The 16,993-nt window shown below is 44.6% G+C and overlaps 1 protein-coding gene and 1 long non-coding RNA gene across 2 annotated transcripts in view; one reads left to right on the top strand and one right to left on the bottom strand.

Annotated features, from left to right (window-relative positions):
- LOC119856882 (E3 ubiquitin-protein ligase rnf213-alpha-like) overlaps positions 1–14,616 on the bottom strand; it is a 175,927-nt gene extending 161,311 nt beyond the window's left edge. Inside the window, 4 exon segments of the mRNA XM_043516118.1 lie at positions 774–892; positions 7,600–7,684; positions 8,815–8,948; positions 14,511–14,616. Coding sequence (XP_043372053.1) covers positions 774–892; positions 7,600–7,684; positions 8,815–8,948; positions 14,511–14,616 — 444 coding nt within the window.
- A 173-nt stretch (positions 14,617–14,789) lies between these two features.
- LOC122460794 lies at positions 14,790–15,405 on the top strand. The gene is made up of 2 exons (XR_006282299.1): positions 14,790–14,993; positions 15,100–15,405. It is a non-coding gene; the product is annotated as an uncharacterized LOC122460794 (long non-coding RNA).
- The last annotated feature ends 1,588 nt before the right edge of the window (positions 15,406–16,993 follow it).

The raw sequence follows: 16,993 nt of genomic DNA, 5'->3' as shown, positions 1-16,993 counted from the left end.
CTTCCCTCATAGGTCAGGTTTTTTAGACCTTTAACCTTTTTTGTTGCTCTTCTCTGGACTTTTTCCAATTGGTCCACATCTTTCCTGAAATGTGATCCTCAGAACTGGACAGAGTAGAGTAGAAGAATTACTTCTTGTGTTTTGTTTACAACACTCCTGCTAATACATCCCAGAATGATGTCTGCTTTTTTTTTGCAAAGTGTTACATTGTTGATTCACATGGGTGGCGGATATAATAGGCCAGGAGAGTTTAAGTCTCCCGTGACCCAACCGCTGCCCCGCCGCCTTTCAGAGTGCAGACGCCTGGCCATGGCCCCTCACTCTTCCCCCCTCCCCACTCCACCTCCTACCCCCCTCTCGCTCCACCCCTTCCCATCCCTGCTCCACCCCTTCCCTGCTTGGCCCCGCCGCTTGCCTTCACCGCAGAGGAGAAGAGGAGCAATGGAGAGCGGCAGGTGGGGGGGCCCGAGTGGGGAAGGAGCTGAGCGGCTCTGCTCATTCCCACTCAGCCCCGCTGCTCACTCCTCTTCTCTGCAGAGGACTCCTCCTATATCTTGGAATAACTGACTTAAAAAATAAAGCTTGGAGACAGAAAAGACACGTGCCTGCTGATAGTAGGAGGGCAGAGTGAGGGAAGCTGGCTTCAGCAGTGTTACTGAGCATGCCCAGTCCGTGTGAGCATGCTCAGAACAAGCCAAACAACAAATCTGGGGGGACACGTGACCCCGCATGCTGCCCCACACGTTTCCCCCTACTGGAAATGACACTCTTACCTCTGTTTTTGCCTGAAGATGGGATCCAGATCCTGATTCCTGCCCGGACAGGTCATCTTTCAGAAGTCCTGGACTCACAGGTTTTCCTTCATTTATTTCTGGTTCTAAACTTCCAGATCCTGGTTAAACCAAATGTTAATAAAAATAACACTAATAATAAATAATAATAATAATTAATAATTAATAAACAGTTCTCCCACCTCACTTATCAGCCTCCCATTTAGTCCAGCCAAATCCCTAGCCCCTTCCTTTAACTAGTTTTGGGAAAAAACTAAAAAAAAATTAAACTCAGAATTAGGGCTGGTCAATATTTCTTTAATCAAAATACGTTTTCAAGGGAAATACCTTTTCATTTTAATCTAAACAAACATTTTTGCAGAATGTGTCTATTAATAAATTTTTCATGGCAAAACTGAAAACTTCAGTTTTGGCTGCTGAAACTGAAATTTGTTGTGTTTGTTTCAAGTTTTCAACAAAATATTTATATATATATATATATATATATATATATATATATATATACACATACAGTGACAGGGTCAGGCCAGATGGCTACAGGAGAGTGATAGAAGGCAGATATATTAGCCCCAGGTTAAGTAGGTCCCTTTTCCCTGAGTAAAGTAACAGGGAAGGTTCCAGAACAATCAGGAACTTTCTGGAAATAATTAAGACAGACAGGCTGATTAGAACACCTGCAGCCAATCAAGAACCTGCTAGAATCAATTAAGGCAGGCTAATCAGGGCACCTGGGTTTTAAAAGGAGCTCTCTTTCAGTTTGTGGGGCGCGGTCTGTGAGGAGCTGAGAGTGAGAACACGCATTAGTTGGAGGACTGAGGATAAAGAAGGTGCTGGGGGGAGGCCATGGGGAAGTAGCCCAGGGAGTTGCAGCTGTCGCACAGCTGTTCCAGGAGGCCACTCTAGGACAGTTGCATTCCACAGGGCCCTGGGCTGGAACCTGGAGTAGAGGGCGGGCCCGGGTTCCTCCCAAACCTCCCAAGTCCTGGTCAGACACAGGAGGAGTTGACCTGGACTGTGGGTTCACGAAAATGGCCAAACTGAGGGCTGCCATGAATCTCTGAGGCGAGCAAAATCCGCCAATAAGCGCAAGACCCACCAAGGTAGAGGAGGAACTTTGTCACAATATATATAGTTTTTTTTTCACATATATTTTTCCCAGAAAAAAAAAACGCTCACTTTCTGACCAGCAATATTCACAGCCTCCTGGGGAAGAGATTAATGAGTCAATGTGACAAAGGGATGGTTCTGAAAAACAGAACCCTTAGCTCCATCAGGGTCGCGATTCTCAAGAGCAGAGCTGTTAGTGCTGAACCTCTTGGGTAAATGGCATGATCCGTTGGTATCAACCCTTGCATTGATCAGAGAAATGAAGACTTTCTGGACAGAAGTCCGGCATTTGGTTCTGGAGGCACAACTGCTGAAGAACCAGAGAGTGCAGCGCAGAATGGGGAATCATAGGATATCAGGGTTGGAAGGGACCTCAGGAGGTCATCTCGTCCAACCCCTGCTCAAAGCAGGGCCACTCCCCAATTTTGCACCAGATCCCTAAATGGCCCCCTCACGGATTGAACTCACAACCCTGGGTTAGCAGGCCAATGCTCAAACCACTGAGCTATCCCTCCTCCTGAAGAATATCGGCAGCATGTGACCTCCAGAAGAATGGGATGAACCCATGTACCCCCTATGCCAGGGTGGGTAAACTACAGCCCGCGGGCCACATCTGGCCCGCGGGGACTTTCCTGCCCAGCCCCCTGAGCTCCTGGAACAGAGCGCTACCCCCGGCCCCTCCCTGCTGTTCCCCTCCCCCACAGCCTCAGCGCGCTGTGCCGCCGGCGCAATGCTCTGGGCGGCAGACTGCGAGCTCCCAGGGCAGAGTGGCTGCAGAGCTGCAGCCTGACCTGGTGCTCTGTGCTGCACAGTGCACGGCTGCCTGTACTGGTGCAGCCGCGCCACCAGCCACCCATGCTCCAGGCAGCACAGTAAAGGGGCGGGGGGGACGGATTGAGGGCAGGGGAGTTTGGGGGGTAGTCGGGGGCAAGGGTGTGGATAGGTGTCGGGGTGGTAAGAGGGCGGGGAACAGGGGGGTTGAAGGGGGCAGTCAGGAACGAGAGGAGGGATTGGATGAGGCAGCAGGGGACAGTCGGGATGGGGGTTCCGGGGGAGGTCAGGGGACAGAGAGAAGGGGTGGTTGGATGGGGCAGGGGTCTTGGGGGGGGCGTCAGGAAGGAGAGACGAGGAGTTGGATGGGGTGGCGGCGGTAGTTAGGGGACAGAGAGCAGGGGGGGGGATGTGGCAGAGGTCCCAGTGGAGGCCATCAGGAAGGAGATGGGGGTTTGGATGGGACAGGAGTCCTTGGGGGGCTGTCAGGGGGCAAGAAGCAGGGGGGGGTCAGATAGGAGGCGGGGGCCTTGCCACGCCTGGCTGTTTGGGGAAGCACAGCCTCCCCTAACCGGCCCTCTTTACAATTTTGGAAACCCAATGTGGCCCTTGGGCCAAAAAGTTTGCCCAACCCTGCCCTATGCAGATAGAGGTAAGAAACTGTTTTCAGGCTTTCTGCACACGTACTACTGTGGAGAATGATTTGGAAGAGCCACCTGAGGGAAGGGATCAGAAGGAGACCCCGTCAACTAGAAGGCATGAGATGCATTGTCCTAGGGATGGGGGTTCCATGACCACCACTCCCAAGAGGAGGAGACGGGTGGTGGTGATGGTCGAGGACTCCCTCCAAAGGGGGACAGAGTCATCCATCTGCCGACCAGACTGAGAGACTCGAGAAGTGTGCTGCTTGCCTGGAGCTAGAATTCAGGATTTGACTGAGTGTCTGCTGAGATTGATCAAGCCCTCAGACCGCTACCCTTCCCTACATCTACACATGGGCACCAATGATACTGCCAAGAATGACCTTGAGCAGGTCATTGCAGACTTTGTGGCTCTGGGAAGAAGGATAAAGGAGTTTGAGGGACAAGTCGTGTTTTCATCCATCCTCTCTGTTGAAGGAAGAAGCCCAGGTAGGGACTATCGAATTGTGGAGGTGAATGTGTGGTTATGCAGGTGGTGTCGGAGAGAGGGCTTTGAATTCCTTGACCATGGGATGTTGTTCCGGGAAGAACGATTGCTAGGAAGAGATGGGATCCACCTAATGAAAAGAGGGAAGAGCATCTTCTCAGGCAGGCTGGCTAACCTAGTAAGGAGGGCTTTAAATTTGGTTCGCCGGGGGACAGTGACCTAAGCCCTGAGGTAAGTGGGGAAGTGGGATACTGGGAGGAAACACACGGAGGAGAGTGCAACGGCAGTGTCGGGGGTGAGCGCCTGATTCATACTGAGAAAGCAGGGCAATTGGCTAGTTATCTTAGGTGCATGTACATGAACGCAAGAAGCCTGGGAAACAAGCAGGAAGAATTGGAAGTCCTGGCACAGTCAAAGAACTATGATGTCATTGGCATAACAGAGACTTGGTGGGGTAGCTCACATGACTGGAGCAGTGTCATGGATAGGTATAAACTGTTCAGGAAGCACAGGTATGGGAGGAAAGGTGGAGGAGTTGCACTATATGTAAGAGAGCGGTATGATTCCTCAGAGCTCCAGTGTGAAACTGGATAGAAGCCTGTTAAGAGTCTTTGGGTTAAGTTAGAAGCGAGAACAACAAGGGTGATGTCGTGGTGGGCATGTGCTATATGCGTCCAGAAGGATGAGGTAGATGAGGCTTCCTTTGGACAATTAACTGAAGTTTCCAGCTCACAGGCCCTGGTTCTTATGGGGGACTTCAATCATTCTAGCACCTGCTGGGAGAGAATACAGCAGTGCACAGACAATCCAGAAAGTTTTGGAGAGTGTTCGGGACAACTTCCTGGTGCAACTACTGGAGGAACCAACCAGGGGCCATTCTCCTCTTGACCTGCTGCTTACAAACAGGGAAGAATTGGTAGGAAAAGTAGAAGTGGGTGGCAACTTGGGCAGCAGTGACCATGAGATGGTTGAGATCAGGATCCTCACAAAAGGAAGAAAGGAGATTAGCAAAATATGGACCCTTGACTTCAGAAAAGCAGACTTTGACTCTCTTGGGGAACTGATGGGCAGGATCCCCTGGGAGGCAAAGATGATGGGGAAAGGAGTCCAGGAGAACTGGCTGTATTTTAAAGATGCCTTACTGAGGGCGCAGGAACAAACCATCCTGATGTGCAGAAAGAATAGCAGATATGGCAGGCGACCAGCTGGCTTAACAGTGAAATCTTTGGTGAGCTTAAACACAAAAAAGGAAGCTTACAAGACATGGAAACTTGGTCAGATGACTAGGTAGGAGTATAAAAATATTGCTCGAGCATGCAGGGGTGTAATCAGGAAGGCCAAAACACAACTGAAGTTTCAGCTAGCAAGGGATGTGAAGGGTAACAAGAAGGGTTTCTACAGGTATGTTAGCAACAAGAAAAATGAATAGGGGAGGCAACCTAGGGACAGATGATCTGGAAAAAGCTGAAGTACTTGATGCTTTTTTTACCTTGGTCTTCACAGACAAGATCAACTCCCACACTGCAGTCCTGGGCAACACAGTATCAGGAGGAGGTGAGCAGCCCGCAGTGGTGAAAGAACAGGTTAAGGACAATTTAGAAAAGTTGGACATGCACAAGTCTATGGGTCTAGATCTAATGCATCCGAGGGTGCCGAGGGAGTTGTCCGATGTGATTGCAGAGCCATTGGCCATTATCTTTGAAAACTCATGGCAATTGGGGAGGTCCCGGACAATTGGAAAAAGGCAAATATAGTGCCCATCTTTTAAAAAGGGAAGGAGAACCAGGGGAACTACAGACCGGTCAGCCTCACCTCAGTCCCTGGAAAAATCATGGAGCAGGTCCTCAAGGAAATCATTTTAAAGCACTTGGAGAAGAGGAAGGTGATCAGGAACAGTCAACATGGACTCATCAAGGCAAGTCATGCCTGACCAACCTGATTGCCTTCTATGATGAGATAACTGGCTCTGTGAATATGGGGAAAGCAGTGGACATGATATATCTTGACTTTAGCAAAGCTTTTGATACGGTCTCCCTCCCACTGTATTCTTGCCTAAAAAAGTATGGATTGGATGAATGGACTACAAGGTGGATAGAAAGCTGGCTAGATTGTCGGGCTCAATGGGTAATGATCAATGGCTCCATGTCTAATTGGCTGCTGGTATCAAGGGAGTGCCCCAAGGGTCAGTCCTGGGGCTGGTTTTGTTCAACATCTTTATTAATGATCTGGATGATGGGATGAATTGCACCCTCAGCAAGTTCACAGATAACACTAAGCTGTGGGGAGAGGTAGATACGCTGGAGGGTAGGGATAGGATACTGAGGACCTAGATAAACTGGAGGATTGGGCCAAAAGAAATCTGATGAGGTTCAACACGGACAAGTGCAGAGTCCTGCACTTAGGACTGAAGAATCTCATACACTGCTACAGGCTGGGGACCGACTGGCTAAGCAGCAGTTCTGCAGAAAAGGACCTGGGGATTACAGTGGATGAGAAGCTGGATATGAGTCAGCAGTGTGCCCTTGTTGCCAAGAAGGCTAATGGCATATTGGGCTGCATTAGTAGGAGTATTGCCAGCAGATTGAGGGAAGTGATTATTCCCCTCTATTTGGCACTGCTGAGGCCACAACTGGAGTATTGTATCCAGTTTTGGGCTCCCCACTACAGAAAGGATGTGGACAAATTGGAGAGAGTCCAGTGGAGGGCAATGAAAATGATTAGGGGGCTGGGGCACATGACTTACGAGGAGAGGCTGAGGGAACTGGGCTTGTTTATTCTGCAGAAGAGAAGAGTGAGGGGGGATTTGATAGCAGCCTTCAACTACCTGAAAAGGGGCTCCAAAGAGGATGGAGCTCGGCTGTTCTCAGTGGTGGCAGATGACAGAACAAGGAGCAATGGGCTCAAGTTGCAGTTGGGGAGGTCTATGTAGGATATTAGGAAACACTGTTTCACTAGGAGGGTGGTAAAGTACTGGGATGGGCTCCCTAGGGAGGTGGTGGAATCTCCTTCCTTAGAGGTTTTTAAGGCCCGGCTTGACAAAGCCCTAACTGGGATGATTTAGCTGGGGTTGGTCCTGCTTTGAGCAGGGGGTTGGACTAGATGACCCCCTGAGGTCTCTTCCAACCCTGATCTTCTATTATTCTATCTCTGAATCCACTAGAGACCACACTGTGGTGACCCCATCCCCGCTGCTAGACCACAAATTTCTGGCTGTCCATTTAAGGCACTAACCATGTCTCTGTGAGATTGTGCACACAACATCTTCACTTGCTCCCAGGTGGTAATAGTTCACATCAACAGAGACTTTACAGGTGGAAGGGGCAGATTTTTGGATTACATTTATCTTTATAAATCAAAAACTTGTAAATAAAATTACTAGAGCTGCTCAGAATTAGAGCTGCTCAGAAGGGAATTTCTATTCTTGGGGAAATTCTGACATTTCAAAAAAAAATGTTCTGAATTAGTATGAAAAGCTGAAATTATGAAATTTCCTGAAAATGAACATTTCAGAAATTTTCTTTTCAGGAATATTGAAATTCAATTGTGCCATTTTTATTTTATGTTATATTTAAATGTTAAATATTGTATATACATATTATTAAATATCATACATGTGATACTAAATTTAATATAAAAGTCAAAACCAAAGTAAACCAAAACAATATTATCAAAACAAAACATTTTGACATTTTCTAAATGAGATGTTTCAATTTGGACAAACCTGCATGGAAACTCTTCTGTCTAAAATTTTCAAACAGCTCTTAAAAAAAAAAAAAAACCACACAGGGAATGAAATGGTTACCTGTACCATCTGCTGTGTTCCCCTCTTTCTGATCCTCTGTCTCTGCTTTGCCAGTGCCTTGATCTGTAGCTCCGACCTTGTGTTCCTTGGTAAAGGAAATGAATCAAAACATGAACGGGGTGACTAAACACAGCAGAGGCTTGATTTATGCCAAATGCAGCCCTTTGACAGGCATGAGGGTAGCTGCATAAACAACTCCTCTGCTAACTGAAGGCAGAAACAGATTAACGGAACACGTTAATAACAGCCAGGTTATGGCTAAGATTTTCAAAAACAGGAGGCTCCTAAATCCATAGTTAGGCAATTAAATAAGCGGACTGATTTTCAGATGTGCTTGAGCATCCAGAAACTGAGCTGATTGGAAAATGGGAGTGGTTTTAGGAATAGGAATAGGAATAGGAAAAAATCAACTATTTGTCAAAAAGCCGCTAGACCCAGAACATTTTCAGCCCAACGCTTCCAAAAATCAAAATAATTTTTGCCAAAAACTGTAATAATTTTGGCCCCAAACTGCCAAAGCCTTAATAATTTTGGTCAATAATAATTAAAAACAGAATAATTTTTGGCCAAAAACTGCTAAATAATAAAAAGATTTTGAGGAAAGTGGAGACTTTTCAGGAAATTTTGGTTTACTCAAAAAAAAAAATTTCCACCAAAAAGAAAAAGTTCTTGGAAAGATTTCCACCAGCGTAAGCCAGCAGATCCCATTGACTACACTGGGAGCTGCTGGGTGCCCAATGATTCTGAAAATTAGACCATTTAGGTCATGATCCATAGCCTGTGGAAGTCAGGGAGTCCTCCACAGTAAGGAGCAGCCCAGACAGTCCCCCGCTGCACATTGGGAAGCCAAGAACATCTGAGAGCACCAGATCCAGGTCTCCAAGAACTTCCAGGACTGTTACACACAGGTCTCCATGGCAGGAAGCCTGGAAGCCGTAGGGTCACTGCACAGTTGCAGTCCACCTGGTGAGGTTGCCGTGAACCCATGTATTCTGAAATGCCAGACCCCCAAGCATACCACCAAGCGAGCTGGTAGGAATCCAGGCCTGTGTTTTGGTGAAACTTCATTGAAACTGAAATGTATCCCCAAGGAATTTCAGTTTCAATACACAAGCATTGTGTGATAAAAAAACAACAACGTATCATTGGAAAGTTCCTGATTAGCCATAAAACTAAGTTCAGTTCTCATTGATACTAAGGAAATGAACGCCCCACCTCAGTGGCTGCTTCAGCAGAATCAGCTGGTGGCTGGGGTCCAGATCCCGGGTCCTGTTCAGCAGGGGCATCTTCTGACAGTCCTGACCTCAGAGGCTTTGGTTCATTTTTATCTAGTTCTAAATATTTAGTTCCTGGAATGAAAAAAAAAAATCAAAAACAGAAAAACAGCATCTGTTCACTGAGTGTAACAGCACATTCCCCGTGTTCATTTAAATGACCATTTGAGAGAGAAGCTACTACAGTAAGTTTCAATCACAGGGAAAGTATTTTCCCCATTTTATTCCACTGCTGAGTAATATGAGCAAATATACATTTTTCAGTATGTTAACTCTTTGTATTTTCCACCAAATGCATCCAATGAAGTGAGCTGTAGCTCACGAAAGCTTATGCTCTAATAAATTTGTTAGTCTCTAAGGTGCCACAAGTACTCCTTTTCTTTTTGCGAATACAGACTAACAAGGCTGCTACTCTGAAAAAAGTAGGGTCAGTATCTTCATATATATCTAAAAAGAAAAGGAGTACTTATGGCACCTTAGAGACTAACAAATTTATTTGTGCATAAGCTTTCGTGAGCTACAGCTCACTTCATCGGATGCATTTGATGGAAAATACAGTGGGGAGATTTATATACACACACAGAGAACATGAAACAATGGGTTTTATCATACACACTGTAAGGAGAGTGAATTATAACATTCAAAAACCAGTCGGAGAACACTTCAATCTCTCCGGTCACTCGATTACAGACCTGAGGGTGGCTATACTTCAACAAAAAAACTTCAAAAACAGACTCCAGCGAGAGACTGCTGAATTGGAATTAATTTGCAAACTGGATACAATTAACTTAGGCTTGAATAGAGACTGGGAATGGATGAGTCATTACACAAAGTAAAACTATTTCCCCATGTTATTTCTTCCCCCTACCCCACCCCCCACTGTTCCTCAGATGTTCTTGTTAACTGCTGGAAATAGCCCACCTTGCTTGTCACCATGAAAGTGATCACTTTCCTTACAATGTGTATGATAAAACCCATTGTTTCATGTTCTCTGTGTGTGTATATAAATCTCCCCACTGTATTTTCCACCAAATGCATCCGATGAAGTGAGCTGTAGCTCACGAAGCTTATGCTCAAATAAATTTGTTAGTCTCTAAGGTGCCACAAATACTCCTTTTCTTTTTGCAAATACATACTAACACAGCTGCTACTCTGAAACCCTTCGTATATATCTGTGCAGCACCCAGCACAACGGGACCCAAATCTTAAGCACTCAGAAAGTGGGGCCATGATCTCCATCACAGTGTGTCTGTGTAGTGCCAGCATGATGGGGCCCCACCTCAGATAAGGTGTGTATTATTATTTATGGTAATAATTATTAATAATAATAATTAAGCGGAGTGGAAAAACCAATAAATGTTCAGGAAGATGTGCAAAGATGTAAGAATGTTTTTGCAAAAATTTTGTGAACATTTTCTAAATATTTTAATGAGGTTTGGGAAAATATGATGTTAATAGCTATTGGTAAAGTATCGACAAAACAGAAAGCAAGTGCAAAAGAAGGAATTAAGATCACAACACACTTGAGGCTCAGCTTTGGATCAGACTCTTAATTTGATAATTCTGTCATATTGAACTTCTCTAAAGAAAACCAATGAATATGTTAATATTAAAATGGACAGCTTAGGAGAAATCTAGGGGTGCTGAGAGCCACTGAACCAAATAATAAACCCTATATATAATGGCAACCACTTCAAGCCAGGGAGCGTGGCAGCACCCCTAGTTCCAACACCTATGGAGAAATACCCCCTCCCCAGCATGCATTTCATTAGCAAGAGACAGAAATCCTGCTATAAAACAACTTTCCCTATTGAGCATAAGCTTTCGTGAGCTACAGCTCACTTCATCGGATCCATTCGGTGGAAAATACAGTGGGGAGATTTATATACACACACAGAGAACATGAAACAATGGTGTTACCATACACACTGTAAGGAGAGTGATCACTTAAGATGAGCTATTACCAGCAGGAAGGGTGTGGGTCGAAGGAGGAAAACCTTTCATGGTGACAAGCAAGGTGGGCCATTTCCAGCAGTTGACAAGAACGTCTGAGGAACAGTGGGGGGTTGGAGGGGGATAAATAACATGGGGAAATAGTTTTACTTTGTGTAATGACTCACCCACTCCCAGTCTCTATTCAAGCCTAAATTAATTGTATCCAGTTTGCAAATTAATTCCAATTCAGCAGTCTCTCACTGGAGCCTGTTTTTGAAGTTTTTTTGTTGAAGGATAGCCACTCTCAGGTCCGTAATCGAGTGACCGGAGAGATTGAAGTGTTCTCCGACTGTTATAATTCTGAATGTTATAATTCTTGACGTCTGATTTGTGTCCATTTATTCTTTTACGTAGAAACTGTCCAGTTTGACCAATGTACATGGCAGAGGGGCATTGCTGGCACATGATGGCATATATCACATTGGTAGATGCGCAGGTGAACAAGCCTCTGATAGTGTGGCTGATGTGATTAGGCCCTATGATGGTGTCTCCTGAATAGATATGTGGACAGAGTTGGCAACGGGCTTTGTTGCAAGGATAGGTTCCTGGGTTAGTGGTTCTGTTGTGTGGTGTGTGATTGTTGGTGAGTATTTGCTTCAGGTTGGGGGGCTGTCTGTAAGCAAGGACTGGCCTGTCTCCCAAGATCTGTGAGAGTGATGGGTCGTCCTTCAGGATAGGTTGTAGATCCTTGATGATGCATTGGAGAGGTTTTAGTTGGGGGCTGAAGGTGATGGCTAGTGGCGTTCTGTTATTTTCTTTGTTGGGCCTGTCCTGTAGTAGGTGACTTCTGGGTACTCTTCTGGCTCTGTCAATCTGTTTCTTCATTTCAGCAAGTGGGTATTGTAGTTGTAAGAATGCATGATAGAGATCTTGTAGGTGTTTGTCTCTGTCTGAGGGGTTGGAGCAAGTGCGGTTATATCGTAGAGCTTGGCTGTAGACAATGGATCGTGTAGTGTGATCTGGATGAAAGCTAGAGGCATGTAGGTAGGAATAGCAGTCAGTAGGTTTCCAGTATAGGGTGGTGTTTATGTGACCATCGCTTATTAGCACCCTAGTGTCCAGGAAGTGGATCTCTTGTGTGGACTGGTCCAGGTTGAGGTTGATGGTGGGATGGAAACTGTTGAAATCATGGTGGAATTCCTCAAGTGCTTCTTTTCCATGGGTCCAGATGATGAAGATGTCATCAATGTAGCGCAAGTAGAGTAGGGGCATTAGGGGACGAGAGCTGAGGAAGCGTTGTTCTAAGTCAGCCATAAAAATGTTGGCATACTGTGGGGCCATGCGGGTATCGACAGCAGTGCCACTGATTTGAAGGTATACATTGTCCCCAAATGTGAAATAGTTATGGGTGAGGACAAAGTCACAAAGTTCAGCCACCAGGTTAGCCGTGACATTATCGGGGATACTGTTCCTGATGGCTTGTAGTCCATTTTTGTGTGGAATGTTGGTGTAGAGGCTTCTACACCATAGTGGGGGGGTGTTTTTTGAAGATCACCGATGGACTGTAGTTTCCTCAGGAAGTCAGTGGTGTCTCGAAGATAGCTGGGAATGCTGGTAACATAGGGCCGGAAGTGGGAGTCTACATAGCCAGACAATCCTGCTATCAGGGTGCCAGTGTCTGAGATGATGCCAATCCACAGGGGATGTGAGTTGCTACAGCCCCCAGCTGCAGAGGACTGGCTTTTTAACTCAAGCTGTAGCAGCTTTTGCTGTTTGCTCTGGAGGTCCCTGGTTCAATCCCCAAACACTAGCTTAAGGGTTTGTCTACACTACAGGGTCTGTAGCAGTATAGCTGCAGTGTTATTGCTATGCTGGTATAACCTCATAGTATAGAGGCAGTCTACAGAGACAGAAGGGTTTTTTCCATGACTATAGGTAAACCACCTCCCTAAGCAATGGTAGATCGGTTGACAGAAGCATTCTTGATTCTTCCATCCTCCTAGCTGTGTCTCCACCGGGTCTTAGGTTGACATAGCTATGGTGCTCAGAGGTACAGACCAGGCCTATTGTGTCATGTCCCTTTCCAGTGGCTTAACCACTTAGGGGGAGATTTTCATGGGTGCAAATTGCAGTTAGGCACCTAACATCCATGTCTTTGAAAATTTAGCTGATCGAGGATAAAAACCTACTATTGCTTCCAGCTAACAGAGTTGCTCCTTCAGCTCAACTGATACAAGCCTGCATTGTGGAGGTAAAGATCTTTGGGTCTCTCTATACAGTGGAGAATCAAACGGTGTGAATTTAGTTTCAAAAGACTCAAGATCAGCGTGGATAAAAAAAATGGCAATTCCAATGAAAAATTTTGATTTTTCATTTTGAATTGACAGTTCATTTAATTTCAGCTTCAAAATGACATTTTATTTGAGATTTGGAAACTAAAAAATCTTGGTTTGGGGATCTGGGTTTTTCCTGCCCTCTTTATCCCCACCCCCACCTTTTACTTTCACTGAAAGAAGGGGAGGAAAGTTTTTAAAAAGTGAGAAGCAGTGTGTGTATGGAGAGGGAATCCATTTTCTCCCACTTTCCCCCCCCTCCTCATTTTTTACTCTTTCCAGCTTGAAAAATAACTAAAAAGTGAGAGAGTTTTTTGGGGGGTGTCATAAATATAAAGGGAAGGGTAACCACCTTTCTGTATACAGAACTATAAAATCCCTTCTGGCCAGAGGCAAACCCTTTCACCTGTAAAGGGTTAAGAAGCTAAGATAACCTCGCTGGCACCTGACCAAAATGACCAATGAGGAGACAAGATACTTCCAAAGCTGGGGCGGTGTGGGAGGGACAAAGGGTCTATCTGGCTGTGTGATGCTTTTGCCGGAAACGGATCAGGAATGCTCTTCATAACTCCTTAAGTTAGTAAGTAATCTAGCTAGTAATGTGTTAATTTCCTTTTGTTTAATGGCTGGTAAAATAGCTGTGCTGAATGGAATGTATATTCCTGTTTTTGTGTCTTTTTGTAACTTAAGGTTTTGCCTAGAGGGATTCTCTATGTTTTGAATCTGATTACCCTGTAAGGTATTTAACATCCTGATTTTACAGAGGTGATTCTTTTACCTTTTCTTTAATTAAAATTCTTCTTTTAAGAACCTGATTGCTTTTTCATTGTTCTTAAGATCCAAGGGTTTGGGTCTGGTGTTCACCTACGCAAATTGGTGAGGATTTTTATCAAGCCTTCCCCAGGAAAGGGGGTGTAGAGCTGGGGGGGATATTTGGGGGGAAGACGTCTCCAAGTGGGCTCTTTCCATTTTTTGTTTAACACGCTTGGTGGTGGCAGCATAGGGTTCAAGGACAAGGCAAAGTTTGTACCTTGAGAAAGTTTTAACTTAAGCTGGTAAGAATAAGTTTAGGGGGTCTTTCATGCAGGTCCCCACATCTGTACCCTAGAGTTCAGGGGAAGGAACCTTGACAGGGGGAAAAGACTTTCACACTTTTTTTTTTAACTGAAATGGAGTGGGGAAAAAAATAAAAAATGAGAGAAAATGCAAATCATGAGATTTTACAAAAAGCTGGGGGGTTCTTTTCATTCAATGTTTTTTTGGACTTTCCCAGGTTCTCTGGAGGAAGAATTCCCCATTATACAAATCCAATGAGTCACTGTGAATGAATGTTCAACTCACCATTAATACATATAATACTTTACGTTACCTTCTGTCTGACTCTGCGACCCATTTGTGCCCTTCAGAGCCTGCTGACATTCCAGACAGAGTGTCTCTCCTTCCAGACATTTGCCATCACATTCTGCACATTTCATTGTTTTGGCTTATCCTGGAAAACCCACCAAAGAGTTGTATCAGCAGGGATTCATGAGACAGACACCAAAAGATCGTGAGATTGGCTTTAAAAATCATGAGATTTTTTAAAAAATTATATATTGGCGTCTTTTTTTCCTTTGTCTCCTGGTTTTTGGGCCTTTTAGGGATCATGATGTGAAGCTTTTCTCCCCAACAATGGACGATAGAATCTGACTTTGTTTTTAAATGGAAGCTGAGTCTCACGTAAACATCTGACTCCAGGAACTGAGGATTTTAAAAAGCACCAAATATCACAAAACAATTAAATTATGAGAGCAGCCAACATTGTATCAATTACAAATCTGAAAAACAGCAGTGCCTCCACCTTAATATTCAGGTAAGAGAAGTAAAGTGTAGGTAAGGGTTGTTTTTTTAAAAACATTTTAATTAATTTGGAATCTCTAGTTTTGTTAGCCTTAATTCTCTTCAACACTTGATCCCAGGTTTGAATCTCAAGGCAAAAACTATCCAGGATTTGAATTTCCAGGTAAAAGCTATCCAGGAAGAAGCAGTCTGTGTGAAGATGCAAGTGAGTGAGAGAGCTGTGTCAAAAGTTGAAAACAAACCTAACAAATTCAGCACAGCTTGCAAGGTTGGAGTGTAAAGCTTTTCATTGAAGACACAAAATGAGGAAGTAAAAGCAAAAATGCATTCTCATGCTCCCCTGCCCGATCCTTCCATCAGCACAACAGCTTTAGCAAAAAATAATATTTGTCAAATATAATCAGCAGCATCAAGACATATTAAATTAGGTGATGTTGATAAATCCCATGCAGTAGTGCATAGACAAGTAAAAAAAGTGTGCCTATTACCCCACACCCTGTCCCAATTTTCACACTTGCTGTCTGGTCACCCTAAGAGAATCCTTCAGATTGTTTTTGTTGTATAAAGAGCAAAAGACACAATGTTTTTGAAAAAGCCAACTCACCCTCTACTGGCAGATTTTGCTCCAACGTGGAAATGCAGTTAATCAGAGGAAGAGCCCCCATTCTCTAGTTCTTATCATCTGTAGATCTCCAAGCACTTTACAAAGGTGACCAGTTTCATTATCCCAGTTTACAGATGCGGAAACTGAGGCACAGACCCTTGCCCAAGGTCACCCAGCAAGCCAGAGCCAGGCCTCCTCAGCCCCTGTCCAGTGCTCTACCCTCATTTTCCACTGGTGTTAATGATGGCACAAGGTGAAGGGCAGGGGGATTCAACCCAAATGGCCAAACCTGTGGTGTTTCTTTGCACAAAACACATCACAGCAATCTCACATTTTTGTCAGTACAGATCTCGGACCTGATTCTGCTCTCAGTGACCTCAGGATTAATCCAGAGTCACCCACTGACTGCAGGGCACTTGGGGCCAGATTCTGATCTCAACTCCCCTTGAGTCAATCCCCGGAGTCACCCATTGACTGCAGTGGGGTCAGGGCTGGATTTTGATCTCAAAGCCCACAGGCCAAGTCTGGGGTCTCCACTTGCACACAACACATCATGACAGTCTCACATTTTTATCAGTACAGGTGTTAGACCTAATTCTGCTTTCAGTGACCTTGCTCTAAATTCAGTCACTCACTGACTGCAGTGGGGTTAGGGCCAGATTCTGATCTCATTTACCCCAGGGTAAATCCAAAGTGACTGCAATGGAGTCAGTGCCAGATTTGGATCTCAACTCCCTTGAGGGTAAATCTGGAGTCAGCCACTTACTGCAGTGGAGTCAGGGCTGAATTCTGATCTCAGTGACACCAGTATTATAAATCTAGGAGACTCTGAAAAAGTTAATGTCATTATCCCAGTTTAAAAAAGATGTAAATAAGGAGGCACATCTATGTTAAAGGCATATATCAGAATTTATACCATAATTCCTGTGAATCAGAATTTAGAAAAGAATTTCTATAAATATTCTATCCTCCATTCTAGTCATCAATGCAATTTCACCAAGACAGGAGATGTAATTTCAGTGTAATATGGCTCATGCAGAGGAAGCAGCAGCTATTTGTTTATCCTTAATTTAAAGATTTGTTGTGAAATTCAAAAAACACAGGGAACTCCTGCTGTCTGAACTCAGGCATCACAAACCAAGTGAGAAAGTCATGCAGGCAGTAAAAAATATCTAAACATTCATTTATCCTACCTTCTATTGGATTCCCAGCCATAAAGATGCCTTCATGTGCCTTTGTCTTCACCAGGACAAACATAACATCTGTTTCATGTGTGCCTATATATACTGGAGTCAAACTGTCTGCCCAAACCCCATAATTTCTTTGCTTTCTGCATTCATTCTGAAAGTGAAAGTAATTCAGTAATATTTCTAATCTGTGCAAAAGGCTAATATTGCACATAGGGTTTT

Source organism: Dermochelys coriacea, chromosome 6 (genome assembly GCF_009764565.3).
Source record: "Dermochelys coriacea isolate rDerCor1 chromosome 6, rDerCor1.pri.v4, whole genome shotgun sequence".
Classification (NCBI taxonomy): Eukaryota; Metazoa; Chordata; order Testudines; family Dermochelyidae; genus Dermochelys; species Dermochelys coriacea.
The sequence above is the reverse complement of the archived record's forward strand: the minus strand, read 5'-3'. Positions and strand labels throughout refer to the sequence as shown.